A 13,427-nucleotide genomic window follows, 5' to 3' on the forward strand; every position below is an offset into this window, starting at 1 on the left:
GCAGCCGTGTTGACGAGTCGTGTATCACTGGGCGGTGACGGTGGGGAGAGAGGGAGGGGGCTCTGAGCACGGCACGCGGCCCTCGGGCAGACCGAGACACACGCACAAGGCTTCCTTTTAAAGTCACCTCCCTGTCGACTTGCAGGCCGCCCGATGGAGCCGGTGTCCGCTGCAGAGCACGTCTACGCAGAGATTCGCAGCACCGGGCACGCGGTCGTGGGTAGCGGAGGGAGAGGGGAGACTGAGATTGGAGTCCTGGACACACAGGCACACGCGCAGAGAGACAGCGCGAGACAGAGGGAGGACGCGAAGGCGGCAACGGAGAAGAACAGCGGAGAGGCGCGAGGCAGCTAAAGAGGGGCGCATGAGCAGAGCAGCGAAACTAGCAAGGCGAGTGACTTCACGTCGCCGCCAACGCAGATCCCTCCTCCCTCCTCCCTCCTTCCCTCCTCCCTCCTTCAATCCTTCCCCTCTCGCAGGCCGTTGTGCATGTTGCCCAGCGTGGAGTCTTGCGAGAAAAAGTGAAAGAAGAGCGAGGGACTGCACCTTGATGAGGTGCGGCAAAGGCGGAACACGTAAACGCCGAGCCGTCCTACGCTACGGGGTGCACCACTTAGAGACCAAGGATGCACTTACGCGTGCGTATGCGGCCGTCAGCGTTGCTGTGCGCATGCCTGATCGGCTGTAAAGATCACGCAATTCTCAAGGCATGTGTGGCCTCAAATCACTCAGTTAGATGAGCGCACCCTACACAGCCAAGCATGCCCGCGCAGACGCACGTGTCACCACGCAAGACAGCAAAACTCGAACAGAAGCCCACACGTCCGCCGTAAACCCGCTTCGGGGGGGAGTATCGCACACACACGCACACACACAAACAAACACACACACATACACACACACACTACCTGCGAGTCAGCTGACAAAAGCACCCACGTGGAGGGTACGTGCTTCGAAATCAGCGAGGAAAGAGGCACACCCGAGCTCTACGGTTTGGTGTCACGATGCTTGATGCTCTTCTGATCCAGCAGCATCTGCAAGTCGCCGCTCTCCGCCATCTTCAGGATGATGTCGACGCCGCCGGCAAACTCACCCTTCACAAACAGCTGCGGGATCGTCGGCCACTCGCTCACCTCCTTCACGTAGCTGCGCACCACCGGGTGAGCGAGCACGTCGAATGAGGTGTACTCCACCCCAAGCGCCTCCATCACGTCAATCATGCGCTTTGAGAAGGCACACATCGGCGCCTCCGGAACACCCTTGATGAACACGACAACGTCCTCGTCGCGGATCGTGTCGTCTATATCCTTCTTGATCATGGCGATCTCGTCCTGCGCGAGGTCGCTGGACACCATGCGGGGCTGAAAGTCAGGGTGCGTCTCCTCAGCGTCCGTGTCGCCACCCATCGCCGGCGGCGCCTGCTTAGTCGGCGCGGCTGGCGCCAACCACACCGGCCTGCTGCTGCTGAACGAGCGCGTCGTCCCCGCCAGCGCGCGATGCTGCAGAGCCACGGACAACGCACCGGACACCGCCGACACGCCGCGCATGAGCACGCGGTAAGAGAACGGCAGCATGCGCACCTTCTGTACAGCCAAGTGCAACGTGCAAGGCAACGGCCGGCAGAGCACACCAGAAAGAGAGAGAAGAGGCAGAGGCAGGTGCAACGAAGGACCTTGCGTGCGTGCCGTCGCTGCGCCACCGGCCTACGATGCGTCTCGATGCGGCTCCAGTGCCACGCGTTTCCTTCTGCTTTTTGTGTGTGGTGAAAACGGTCCTCGAGTGTGCGTGGGGTGTGCTCACAGCTCCAGTGCTTCACACAGCGGTGGTGTGCGTGGGAAAGCTTATGTGCGCGTTGTGTTGGTTGGTGCATGTTGTCGAGGGCACGTGTGCACAGGCGGGTGCGCCACGCCAACGGCCAGGAAAGAAGGGCGAGGAAGGGCAGCTCATGAGGGGAGGCGAAGGAAGGGGCAATCGAAAAATGAGCGGGTCGCCTACGTGGTTGGGGCGCGCATGCACATCCGTGTGCCTGCCGCGAGTGTGCACCTACTCGCGCACCAGCCCGCCAACGGAGGTCGCCACGGCGTGGTGGGCAGTCGCCGAGCAACGGAAGGGAGATGCAGAGAAGGAGGGTCGCGTAAGGCTCTACGAGCCTCCCGCTCCCCACTGCGCCACTCTACACCCGCTTCCTGCAACTGTCTCCATGACGGCCACCCACACATTCGCAGCAGCAGTGGCCGCATCTGTAGCAGCGGCGTGAAAAGACCAGCGGCGGCGGAACGGGAGGGGGAGGAGGGGGTATGCGCGAGCGCGTGCTCTTCTGTTTGTGGCGGCCACTTGGTTGCCGTGTGTGTGTGTGCGTGTGTGTGGGGGGGGGGGGGGGGAGGGTTGTGAGGACGCTTCGCGGGGATTCTCACAGAAGAAAAAAAACGAAAGAGAAGCTGCGCGCACCGAACTTGGGAGTGTGCGTGTGTAGAAGGAGGGAGGGGATGTCGTGTGCGCCATGTGCAGCTGCGGGTGGCGTGGGGTCAGACGTGGTGGAGCACCTTCGGGCGAGTAGGTTGAGCGAACGCTTCGAGCCACTCATCACATCAGCCACGGTGCCTTACATCGCCACTTCTGCACACACACACACATGCGCAGTGGCAATCGACTTTCCTTCCGTTCGGGCCCCCTACCCAGCATCCTCCTTCTCTGGTGCCCTCGAGCATCACCACCGCTAGCTGCAGTGCTCTACCAAGCCGGGTCAGCAGCTGCTGTTACTGTCGGAGTCGATCAGGAAGCGCTTGAACCCCACGACCGCTGTCCGTGCTTGCGACGCAGAGGCCTTGGCAGCAGAGGCGTCGTTGCAGCTCGCCGCGACGGCATCTTGGCTGGGTGGGTGCGACGGCGGTGGCGTAGGGTTGGCGGAAGTCAGTGCAGGCTCCTGCGCCTGCGCCTGCACCGACGTGGGCCTCGGGGGTATTGCCGGCGGTGTCTTGGCGATCGGAGTCAGCGCATCGGGGCTGCTCACTGGCACCTTCAGGAGCCGTTCAGTTGCAAGCGGGGGCTGCGACCCGGTCGGCAGATGCAGTGTTGACCCCGCCCCTGTGTCCGTGGGCCACGTGACGCTCAGTGTCGACGCGGACACGGCCGACGCCACGACGCGCTCCGGGGTCCCTTCCGCAATCTCTGTGTCTTGTGTGTGGGAAGCCGCCACAGGTTTCTGCTCAGCTGCGGTACCAGAGCCGTCTTCGTGCTTCTCGGGCGCTGCGACGTGCACGATGGAGGAGCAGAGAGGCTGTGACGACGACGTCACCGGCTGTTGCGGGGCCGCCAGCTGGGAGAGTTCAACCACAGACTGCTGTGCTAGCTTGACGGAGGACGCTGGGAGAGAGATGGCGGCCGAGCTGAAGGCAGCTGAGGCCGCTGGCGCCGACGAGTCCCAGACGCTGTTGCTGATCTTCTTGTTGGTCGTCGTGTTAGTCAACGGCTGCTGCTGTGGCGCCGGCGTGTCGACAGGGACGGTGAGAGTTGGAGCTGCCGGCGTCGGCGCGGTCGCTGCTGTATTTTCATGAGCGTCACCCTCCTCCTTTTCCACGCGCACCTCACGGTGGCGAGTAGACGGATGTGGAAACGTCGCCGCCGCGGACGTCTTTTGACGGGCCCTTCGTGCGGCATTGCTCGACGACGACCGCGGCTTCGGCGGGGGTGGGGCGTACTGGTAGGTGTTTGCCTTTTCCGTGCTGGTCTGGAAGAGATGTGTGTCGATGCCGAGGTGGCGTTTCTCCTCCTGTGTGAGGTAGGCCGCGACCAGCTCATGCACAGCGTCGTGCAAGCCCTCAAGTGCGTTCTCCACCGACTCTACAGCGGACTGCTGCTGGAGTGTGGGCTTGCAGGCGAGTCGGACCTCGCCGTGCCTCTCCTTACAGTAGCGAGGGTCGATGCGCATCGCCTGCGTCACCTGGTTCCTCATGTTCTCGCGACAGTCGTATAACTCCGCTACCTCGTCGTAGAGGTCAATCAACTTCCTCGTGACGCTGCTGCGGTAGCGGACGCGCTCCATGGGCGTCGTGCAGCCAGGACGGACCTGCGCAATGTCGCGACTGCGATGCGACTGTCGGTCACTCGTAGCGGAACGTGGTGGCGGTGAGCTGCCGGAGGAGTGCCGCCCTGCGGTAGCGGTGGCGCCGCCCGGCCGCTCCCCTCGCACTCGGCTGCCTTCGGCTTCGTAATCCCGCTGATCCGCTGCTGCTGCCGAGGGAGGCGATGACTCCATGTAGGGAGACGTAAATGGCTGTCGCATGACCTTGGAAGAGGAGCGCAGCGTGGTCTCTGTGGCCCTAGCTGCGGATGCGGCCGCACCGCCGAGACACGATAAAGTACGGGCGGCTGTGAAGGCTGCCGGGCACGGCGAGGGGATGCAGTGCGCGTGCGGTGCGCCGCTTCTGCTGCCGCCACTTCTTCGCTCAACACCAGTTGCCGCGGCCGTCGGGTTGGGAACCGAAGAGAGTGTCCAGATCAGCTTGCCCAGCGGCATCGTCCACTGTGGCTGGCGGTACTCAACGACGGGGGCTGTCAGCGTCGCGCTGATGTCGCGTGCGCGGCTGTAGCGGCGAAGCGGCAGCAGCGTCGCGGTGCTGGAGGAGGCGGCGCGACCATCCACGTTGTAGTGCACTGTGTACCGATTCTCTCGCTGGGGTCTCTGGTGACGCGAGCACGGCCCAGAGGCGAAGTGCATGGCGTTAATGTATGGCGAAGTTTGTGTGTGTGTGTGTGTGTGTGTGTGTGTGTGTGTGTGTGTGTGTGTGTGTGTGTGTGTGTGTGTGTGTGTGTGATGTGCGTGTGATGTGCGTGTGCCAGGTGGCCAGGAGAAGGGAACGCACCAGACGAGGGAGAGCGTGAGGAAGTGCGTGAGTCGAAAAGAACCCGTGGTGTGCGTTCTCCGCTGCAGGGGGTGGGGGCGGTGAGAGTGTGGGGGCCAGATGGCGAAGTGAATGGTGTCTATGCGGTTGAGTGCACTGTGCAGGATGCAACAGGAGTGGGGGTGGAGGAAGCGAAGAGGGGGGCGGCTGGGGGCAAGCGGCCCAAGTCGACGTCGCCGCTGGGGTTGCTGCGGTTGCAGGGTCGTGTCACACGCACGCACGCACGCACCAGCAGTGGAAGAAAGGGAGGAGAAGGCCCGCCGCGAGAGAGAGAGAGAGAGAGAGAGAGAAAGAAAGCGAGGGAGAGTCGGGGGAAGAGCGGGCGGTAAGTACGGAGCGGAGTGCGAGAGATGTACGAGGATGCTAGCATTCTGGACGGGGCCACGGTAGCTGGCAACAGACCTACGACAGCACAAGGACGAGGACGGTCGTGGGCACGATGAGTCGAGGGAAACGAGTAGCGCCTGCGGCCTTGCAAGACTGCAGCAGTCCAGAGTGTAAAGTATACAGGAGAGACGTGGGCGAGCGCGAGGGAAGGAGAGATGTCACGCGCTATGCTGTGTCTCCGCGTCGACGACGCCTGTCCCTGGCACATGCGCGAGACGTCCCGTATGCCTGGCGCCGCCCAGCGTGATCGCCATCGCTGCATTCTTCATGTGTCTCGTCGTGTTCGGTCGAAGACGTAACGGCACTCAATGCTCCCTGTCGCTGCGGTCGACAACGAGTTCAACGATGACGCGGGTGTCCTCAAACATTGGATCGTTCACTGTGTGTGTTTGTGTGCGCGCGCACTTCTTGCCCCCACCACCCCCTCCGACGTGCTGCGGTTGTGTCGATACAAGAGCGGCTGAGGGCGGTGGCTGTGGTACTCGCAGGTGGTGTGTGCCGATGGGTAGGCAGGTGGCACCACGATCGCGTCTAAGAAGGAAAACAACAGGAAATATACATACGGAAGGAAGCCAGTGAGCATGCGCAAGGCGATGCAGGAGACGGAGGCGGAGGAGGAGAGCCACGGTGACAGGCGCACGCGCATCATGGCATGCAACCGGCCACCCCACCCACCCTCAACATCGCCGATGCGGTCTTTCCCTTCGAATGACAGCGTTGCGGAGGAGGAGGGGGAGACTAAGGGCACGCGTCATGAAGGCACCCGTGAAGCCGAGTACCGCCAGCCCCTTTCGCGCACGTCCCTAATCAGCGGCGAGACACTGTCGAGCTGGAGCTGGTCAACACACTCGCAGACGCCGATGAAGCCCACGACGGTAGAGACAATGATCTCGACGCTGCGACGCGTGCCCGATTACCGCGCCGCGGTGGCGGCGCCGCCGCTGATTGCGATGCGCCGTGCTCGCTTCGACGGCTTGCTCCTGCCTCACTCTGCGCCTTCAGTTCCCTAATGCGCAGCTGATACTGCTTGCGCAGCTCCTCCAACAGCGGATCTTCGCCGGCGCTCCGGCTCCCACAGGAGGACTTGCCGCTGCACACGTGCCGGTTCGAGCTGGAGCTCACCAGCCCCGCCTCGTCGTCGCTGTGGTGATGGTGGTGCTGCACATAGCTGCCCTGATGGTGACGACTGTGTCCCTCACGTGGCGTGTGGACGGCAGCAGTAGCAGCACTAGACGCGGAAGGCTTTATGGGGGCACTCGCCACAGCTCCTGCAGACGAGGAAACTGACATCACACTGGCTGGCAGCGCGCGCTGTGGCGAGGTTGAAGTGCTCTGCGAACGTGACACCACCACTTCCTTGTCGATGTCCGGCGCGCGCAGGTACGCGGGGTTCGCGCCCATGGAAATCTTCTCCTCATCCGACAAGAAATGAGCGGCGAAGCGGACCGACGTGTTGCGCAGCACCTGCAACATGTCCTCCACCTCACTCAGTATGGTCTCCTGCAGCGCGATGTGCTGCGCGGCGGCGGCAGGGATCGGGATGCCGTCTGGAATGTTGTCACGTCGGCGGAGGCACCACTCGTCTCGCACGTCCGAGAGGATTTCAGGGCGCAGCTGCATCGCTGTCCGCCACACCGGCCGCAGTTGCGTGTGCATGGTTGCGTGCAGTGACTCGACGTTGTTGTGGAACTCTGCGTAGCTGCGAACCGCCTCTTCCCGCACACAGGCCGCATCCTCGAAAGTCTCAATGCTGCTCTGCACCGCCTCCTCCGTCAGCACCGGTGTCGCGGAGGCCCTGTTGATGTGCTCGGGAGCCTGCCCGGCCCCATCCGCGTACGACACACCTCCTACGCCGCCTTGCATACTGCGCAGAGGCTCACCAGAAGACTGTGTTAGTGCCATCACGATGACGTTGCGCAGTGACGGCGGCACATCTGCCCAGTCACCGTCGCCGCGCGTCACTGCTCTCACCACGCGAGAGACACCGGACCCTCTTGCCGGCATCCTTGGCCCAACGGCTCCCTCGATGTGTACGCACGTCGCTGGGGGTGGGAAGTCCGAAGATACGTGTGCCTCTCGCTCGCTCTATCACTGTGCGCGTGTGCTTGTCTAAGATGAGCCTATCCGTGCAGACGCGCACGTGGACAGCGGAGCGCAGCAGGAAACAAGAAAGAGGGTGCAGCAGCAGGATAGCATGGTAAAGCTGGAGACGCTGGCGCATGCGCCGTGACAGACATGACGCAGATACGTGCAATGCGAAGAGAGCCCAGACACGGACACTCGCACGTGCAAGCGGGTTCCTCCTCGAAATCCGCCGATAGTGTGTACTTCACCGCAGCCCTCGCCCACGCCGCCGCCGCCACATCTTCTCTTTCAGCCCCACAAGAGAAGCAACAGCCGCACGCAGCGGGTGGTGAAGCGCGTCGCCTGCGCGGAGGCCGCCGTACGGTACACACACACACACGCACGCACACACACGCACGCACGCACCAGTCCGTGCGAAGCATTTCCTTTTCCATCTCATTGCGCAGTCTGCAGGTTTCACTCAATGTCACCATTCATCTATAGAACATAAGAGAGGCGGGGAGAGGTGGAGGCCGCTCTCCACCCTCCCCCTTCCCCCCGAGTGCTGCAGGCACCCCACCCCCATCGCCTGGTGCGAAGCAGCGCAAGACACACACGCGCTGCAGCAGCGCGCCGGCTCGGTCATCGCAGCACGGCTCCTGCCTCAAACGCGCCCGCACACCCACACATACATGCACGCACCACCTCACAGCCGCCCCTCCATCATGCCGGTCGCCACTCCCCCCACCTCCCCCCTTGGGTGCATCTCCCCGTCGTGGTGACACTCACGCCCCCGCACCCCTCCCCGTGGGCCAGTGTGAGGGGCCGGCTGCGATGCGCTCGAGCCGCGCTGTCGCGCACCGCCCATCGCACGGACGGTGCAAGCCTGTGCTCACTGTCGCGGGGTGGCTCGGACGCAGCGCCATGCACGACAGCGCCGCCGGCATCCGCGGCGCTACGTCGCGCTGACCTTGCCCTACGTCGTAAGGGCCCACCCCTGTCAGCACCAGAAGTGGTTCGGCGTTGGCAGGGATAGAGGGGGAGGGGGCTGCCGGGCTTCCGCGCACAGAGAGAGAGAGAGAGCGGGGGTGGAGGGGTGCGCTGGGCCCTGGGATGCCACGCGCGGAGGTGCGTGCCCCCCGTCATCACGGGGGAGGCGGTGTGCTCAGCTGATTGCACAACACTCAGGTGTGCATGCATCAGTCGCCCACAGCTGCCATCACATGGCAGCAACCACGTCCGTCAGCGCCGCTGTCGGTCTCGAGAGGAGGAGGGGAGGGGGTAGAGGGTGGTGGGGCGGGGCGAACAGTCAAGACAGACCGACACACGCAGCCGTGTGATGGCGCCGCCCAGGGCAGTGCAGAGAAAACTGAGTGGCACGCACACCCACACACAGACACAGACATACGCCAGCAGCACCATGACGGCGACCGTGATGATGATCGACAGCGAGAGTTGAGAAGAGGGAAAGCAGATGGCACGGAGAGACGGAGAGGCCCACGAAGAATTCGTGGCGGAAGGCGAAGAAGTAGAGGAGAGCGCGCGAGCACAACAACAGACGCACGCCAGCAACAAAGACCGGAGCGTGGCACGGGGACACTCCAGTCATCTGCTCCTCTCTACCAACGGGAGAGACGAGAAAGAGGTGAGCGCGCAAGTAACAGCAGCGGTGTGGGTGGTGGTGGTGGCGGCGTGAAGCATGAAGAACTGGGAGGAAGGAAAAGGCAGCAGTGTGCATCGGTGCGCAGAGGTGTGTGTGTGTGTGTGTGTGTGTGTGTGTGTGTGTGTGTGGTGGGAAGAGCAGGAAAGGAAATTGAGGGAGAGGGACATCGGCGTTCCGCTAAACAGCTCTACGTTGCCGACGGATCCGGAGCACTATTCCCGTGCGTGGGGTGGTGTCTACGGCCTCCCTGCCCGCCTCCTTCCTCTTCCGTGCCTGCGCGTCTCATGCGTCGACCGACGCACTCCATTTTTCGCGGTGTGCATCGCTTTCACTGCCCTCTGTCGCTCTCGAGAGTCACAAAGACGTGCTGGCCATCCTCCAGCACGTCGCACACGCGGGCCTCAAAGTCGCACTGCACGCCGCCCTCCTTTCGGATCGACACCGGCGGGCCGAAGCGCTTGCCAAAGGAAGCGTCGTAGTGTATCATGGCTGCGTTACCGAGCCACACCACCTGCTGCGTGCCATCGCCGCACTGCAGCGGTATGATCTTCTCTCGCACGTGAACGGTGATCTTCATTAGCGTGTGAAACACGGTGACGGTGGTCGGAAAGCCAATGCGAAGGGCCGGGCCGAGTCGCACGTGCCTCTGCAACAGTCGCGGTGTGCGTGTGCGAATCCGCACCGTGACGCGCTGTGACGCACCGTGACGCACCGTGACGCGCCATGACGCACCGTGACGCCGCATGAGATGCGTTGAAAGCGCGCAATCGCCAGCACGTGGCCGAACATCAAGCGAGAAGAAGAAGAAGGGGGAGGGGTGGAGGAGCGATACGCAGACTCAGCGTGGCATCGCCAGCCTTGGCATGCGTTGGTGCGCGTCGGAGCGGGGCGTGCACGCACGCAAGCAAGCACACACCATCAGGCAAACGGGGATGGGGGGGAAGGGGGGTTCACCGCCAAAGCATGAACCTCGGCTCCGGTTTCTGTTATTTGTGTTTTTGCTTCAGTTCACTTGTGTGTTATACGAAGTTTCACGGCAGCACTGTGAGGATCAGAGCTGTGGTGCAGGGGAGGGGAAAGGGGGGTACACGTGCGCGTGCGTCACGCCTCACCAACCCAAAGAGTAGCATGGAGGAGGAGGGGTGGAAAGAGGGGTACAGTGGGCTAATGCCCGTTCCAGCTCTTGAGTTCGATGAGGGCGCGAGGGTCGAGGTCGTTCTGTAGCGCGTTCGACGTCTGGCCCGGTGTAGGGGTGCGCAGCATGTTCGTCAGCGTCAGCGCATCCTGAGCCTCGCGCTGGCGCTTCGCTCGCTGCAGCAGCTCCTCCGGGATGTTGTCGCCGTACACCTTTCGGATGTGCATATACATCTGCTCCTCCCGCTTCGGCTGCACGCGCAGCACCGTCATCTTGAGAAACTGGTACGCGAAGCCCATCGTCAGCATGGAGATCCAGAAGAACTGGATCTTGGTACGCGTGGGCATGCGCTCATAATGTGATACGCCCGGCAGAACCATGATGGTCGTCGGCGCCCGCGCCTCAACCGCGGGTGACGCAACAGACCGAGCCGACAAGTCGCCGGGCAGGAAGTACGAGTGAGGGCGCGGGGACGAATGGGGAGGGGGGTGTGCCCAGCACGCGTGCACATGTATCCAGCTGTACAAGGGCACACTCACGCAAGACTGTCACCTGGGGCACATCTCGCCATACGAGGGGACATGACGAGCAGAAAGAGAGAGAGAGAGAGAGATGAGGTGAAGGAGGTGAAGGACAGTGTACGGTGAAGACCAAGAGCGGCATGACAAGGGGCCGCCAGACAGGGGAAGCGGAAGACGTCGGCTGGTCTGATGCGTGTCATGGATAAGACCAAGAGAGGGATGGGGAGACGGGGTATCACACGTACAAACAAAGCCGCGAAAGAATGCAGCGGGACGTCCCCGTCCAACCCTTTTCCCGCATCGCACACGCGGCCGCATCGAATCAGGCCGGCTTCCATGCGCGGCTCCACGCGGATACGGCTCTGGATGCCACATGGATGTGTGCCCACCTGCATTGGCAGCGGTGCTTACACTTCACTTCGTTGGTTCATGGTGTGCGCATAAGACGGTGAGACACAGGTCGGGTGTGTGTGTGTGTGTGGGGGGGGGGGGGGGGGTGGAAGTCGGGAGCGCACGTCAGCAGAGAGTAAAGCAGGGCGAAGAGCGCGCGGGTAACGTGTGGGGTCACGAACGCGCGGCTGCTGCGCTCTCTGGTGACCCGAACCGCCGCAACACGCGATGCCCTATCCCACTGCCCTCACATGCGCTGTTCATTCTCTCCGTCTTCCCCCTCTTCCTGAGTCGCAGCGGAGCTGGACAAGAGGGCAGAGTAGCGCAGGACAACGTTGCGCATCTCACGCGGTGGTCCCGTCCTCACCTCTGGACGACTCGTCGAAGCCGATGTAGATGATGTTCTCGCCGCGCAGAAAAACGAGGGGCTCGGCCGGTTGCTTTGGGGCGGCGCGACTCCGCGTGCACTGCGACAGGACTACATCAAAGGTGCCGTCCAGGGCCTCCAGCTGGCCTCGGTACTCCTCACCGTGTGCCAGGTGGCAGCACACGGATCGGTGCAGAAGCGACTCCAAGACAACGGACATGCGTACCCGCAGCGAGCGAGGGGGAGGGGGAAAGGAGGGAGGGAGGGGCGTGTAGGGCTGACTCTTCGCACTCCTTTTACCAGAGTGTGTGTGTGTGTGGGGGGGGGGGGGGGGGGTGCATGAGATGCCGATAGGGAGGAAGAGAGAAAGAGAGAAACACAGTGACGGAATAGGGCAGAGGACCGTGGGCATCGCTCACACTCCAGCAAGAGCAGTCGAAAACCTGAGGGAAGCACCTTCAGTGCTGCGCACGTGTCTTTGCATGACCGTCATTTTTTTTTTTTGGGGGGAGGGGGGGGGCGCGTGTGCACGCGTGTCTTCTCGTCGCGCTCATCCATTTCGCTGAGCTGCCTGCTTTTCGCATGTGATCAAGAGCACATGGCATCCATGGCGGCTGGCGGTGCGCCTGTGCGCGTGTGTGGGCAGGGGCGCACAACTTCTGCGCCCCGGGGCGCTCACCCTCATCTCACCCCCTCCTCGTCCATCGACGGGAGTGGGCGGGAGAGAACGGGGAGCACACTCATATTCTCTTTTCTACGATGTGTGTATTTTACCGCGAGCAAGGCAACACACAGACGCACACACAACCACAGCTCACCTGGCCCTCTGCTGCACGGCGGCTGAATCCGGGTCCTCTGGGACGAGCCGTCCAGCCGGTCGAATGAGGACCATACGTTTAACGAGTTCTCCTCCTTCCTCGTCCCTTCCTCGCAAGTTTGCTGCGCGACCGACACCAGGCGGACCTGGGCATGGGCACCATGCCTTCATCCACGCCCGCCGCGTCCAGCGTCCTGCTCGAGGGCTGGAGGCGATGGTGTCTGGCGTGCGGGTAACAGGGGTTCGTCTAGGCGCATGTCGGATGTGCACGAGGACGAGGTTGGCCAGCCGCAGGTCGGGGCCCCCTGAGACCCTGCACACTCTGTCTGTATGCTATGCTTCGCCCCGAGTCAACTCAAGCTGCGGCATCTTAGGATATGGTGTAGTTACGCCCCAGATTGGGGACCTGGAGGGGTCGATGATGCCCCTTCGGGGGTGCTCTCGTCACGCCTTCGGCAACTGTGTCGCATCGGCTCGCCCGGCCGGATGTAGGAGGTGCTGCACATGTCGCACACACGCACGTTGGAAATGATTTGTATGCATCTCTGCGCGCCTTTTTTTGGCCATCGCTCGTGCCCTGCTGACCTCTGGATGCCTTGTGTGGATGCGGTACGCCATGCCAGCGGTGCTTGACAGCGCGTGCGCACGGCGCCCACATGTTCTGCATCCTGCAGCCTGCTCCAGGACGACCTTGGTGCCTGGGGAGGTGGGCTCGCTGTCTTCATCGTCCATCTCCGTCCATGCCAGCCAAGGGGCTGGGGCGTGCGCGTGTGGGGCGCGGTACTAACGAACAGCGGAAGAAACCGCACAAGGCGAAACAAAATGAAAAGAGTAAAAGGCCGCCTCCGTGCACGAGTGAATGCGCGCACATCGAGGCGCGTGCAGCGTCGATCCACGATGAACGCGCGCCCACACGCCCACCACGCAAGCGCATCGAGACGGACACGTATCGTGAGAGAGCGAGGAGGAAGGCAACCAGAACACAGATATCTCTACATCGATAGTTATCTAGATCGAGAGAGGTTCATACATAAACAAGAAGGCGGGGTGTTCGACACGGCCGGCGACGGCGAAGTGGAAAGAGTGCACAACACACACACACACACACATACACATACACACATATATAGGCACACATATATGCATGAAGATATGCGATGAGCGCCGCAGAGAGCGCGCGAG

At 62.5% G+C, this 13,427-nt stretch overlaps 6 protein-coding genes across 6 annotated transcripts; all 6 read right to left on the reverse strand.

Moving 5' to 3' along the window:
* Window positions 1-986: 986 nt before the first annotated feature.
* On the reverse strand, window positions 987-1,574 carry LMJF_01_0110 (glutaredoxin-like protein; the record flags this gene model as incomplete). The annotated part of the gene is made up of 1 exon (XM_003721483.1): window positions 987-1,574. One exon carries the CDS (start codon window positions 1,572-1,574, stop codon window positions 987-989), a length of 588 nt encoding a protein of 195 aa, XP_003721531.1.
* A 1,169-nt stretch (window positions 1,575-2,743) lies between these two features.
* LMJF_01_0120 (conserved hypothetical protein) lies at window positions 2,744-4,717 on the reverse strand (the record flags this gene model as incomplete). The annotated part of the gene is made up of 1 exon (XM_003721484.1): window positions 2,744-4,717. The coding sequence occupies one exon, from the start codon at window positions 4,715-4,717 to the stop codon at window positions 2,744-2,746; it is 1,974 nt and encodes a 657-aa protein (XP_003721532.1).
* A 1,378-nt stretch (window positions 4,718-6,095) lies between these two features.
* LMJF_01_0130 (conserved hypothetical protein) lies at window positions 6,096-7,190 on the reverse strand (the record flags this gene model as incomplete). The annotated part of the gene is made up of 1 exon (XM_003721485.1): window positions 6,096-7,190. One exon carries the CDS (start codon window positions 7,188-7,190, stop codon window positions 6,096-6,098), a length of 1,095 nt encoding a protein of 364 aa, XP_003721533.1.
* A 2,153-nt stretch (window positions 7,191-9,343) lies between these two features.
* On the reverse strand, window positions 9,344-9,592 carry LMJF_01_0140 (conserved hypothetical protein; the record flags this gene model as incomplete). The annotated part of the gene is made up of 1 exon (XM_003721486.1): window positions 9,344-9,592. The coding sequence occupies one exon, from the start codon at window positions 9,590-9,592 to the stop codon at window positions 9,344-9,346; it is 249 nt and encodes an 82-aa protein (XP_003721534.1).
* Window positions 9,593-10,179: 587 nt separating this feature from the next.
* Window positions 10,180-10,530, reverse strand: LMJF_01_0150 (conserved hypothetical protein; the record flags this gene model as incomplete). The annotated part of the gene is made up of 1 exon (XM_003721487.1): window positions 10,180-10,530. One exon carries the CDS (start codon window positions 10,528-10,530, stop codon window positions 10,180-10,182), a length of 351 nt encoding a protein of 116 aa, XP_003721535.1.
* Window positions 10,531-11,405: 875 nt separating this feature from the next.
* LMJF_01_0160 (conserved hypothetical protein) lies at window positions 11,406-11,648 on the reverse strand (the record flags this gene model as incomplete). The annotated part of the gene is made up of 1 exon (XM_003721488.1): window positions 11,406-11,648. One exon carries the CDS (start codon window positions 11,646-11,648, stop codon window positions 11,406-11,408), a length of 243 nt encoding a protein of 80 aa, XP_003721536.1.
* Between the last annotated feature and the right edge of the window lie 1,779 nt (window positions 11,649-13,427).

The sequence above is a fragment of the Leishmania major genome, chromosome 1 (assembly GCF_000002725.2).
Source record: "Leishmania major strain Friedlin complete genome, chromosome 1".
In the NCBI taxonomy this organism is placed as follows: domain Eukaryota; phylum Euglenozoa; class Kinetoplastea; order Trypanosomatida; family Trypanosomatidae; genus Leishmania; species Leishmania major.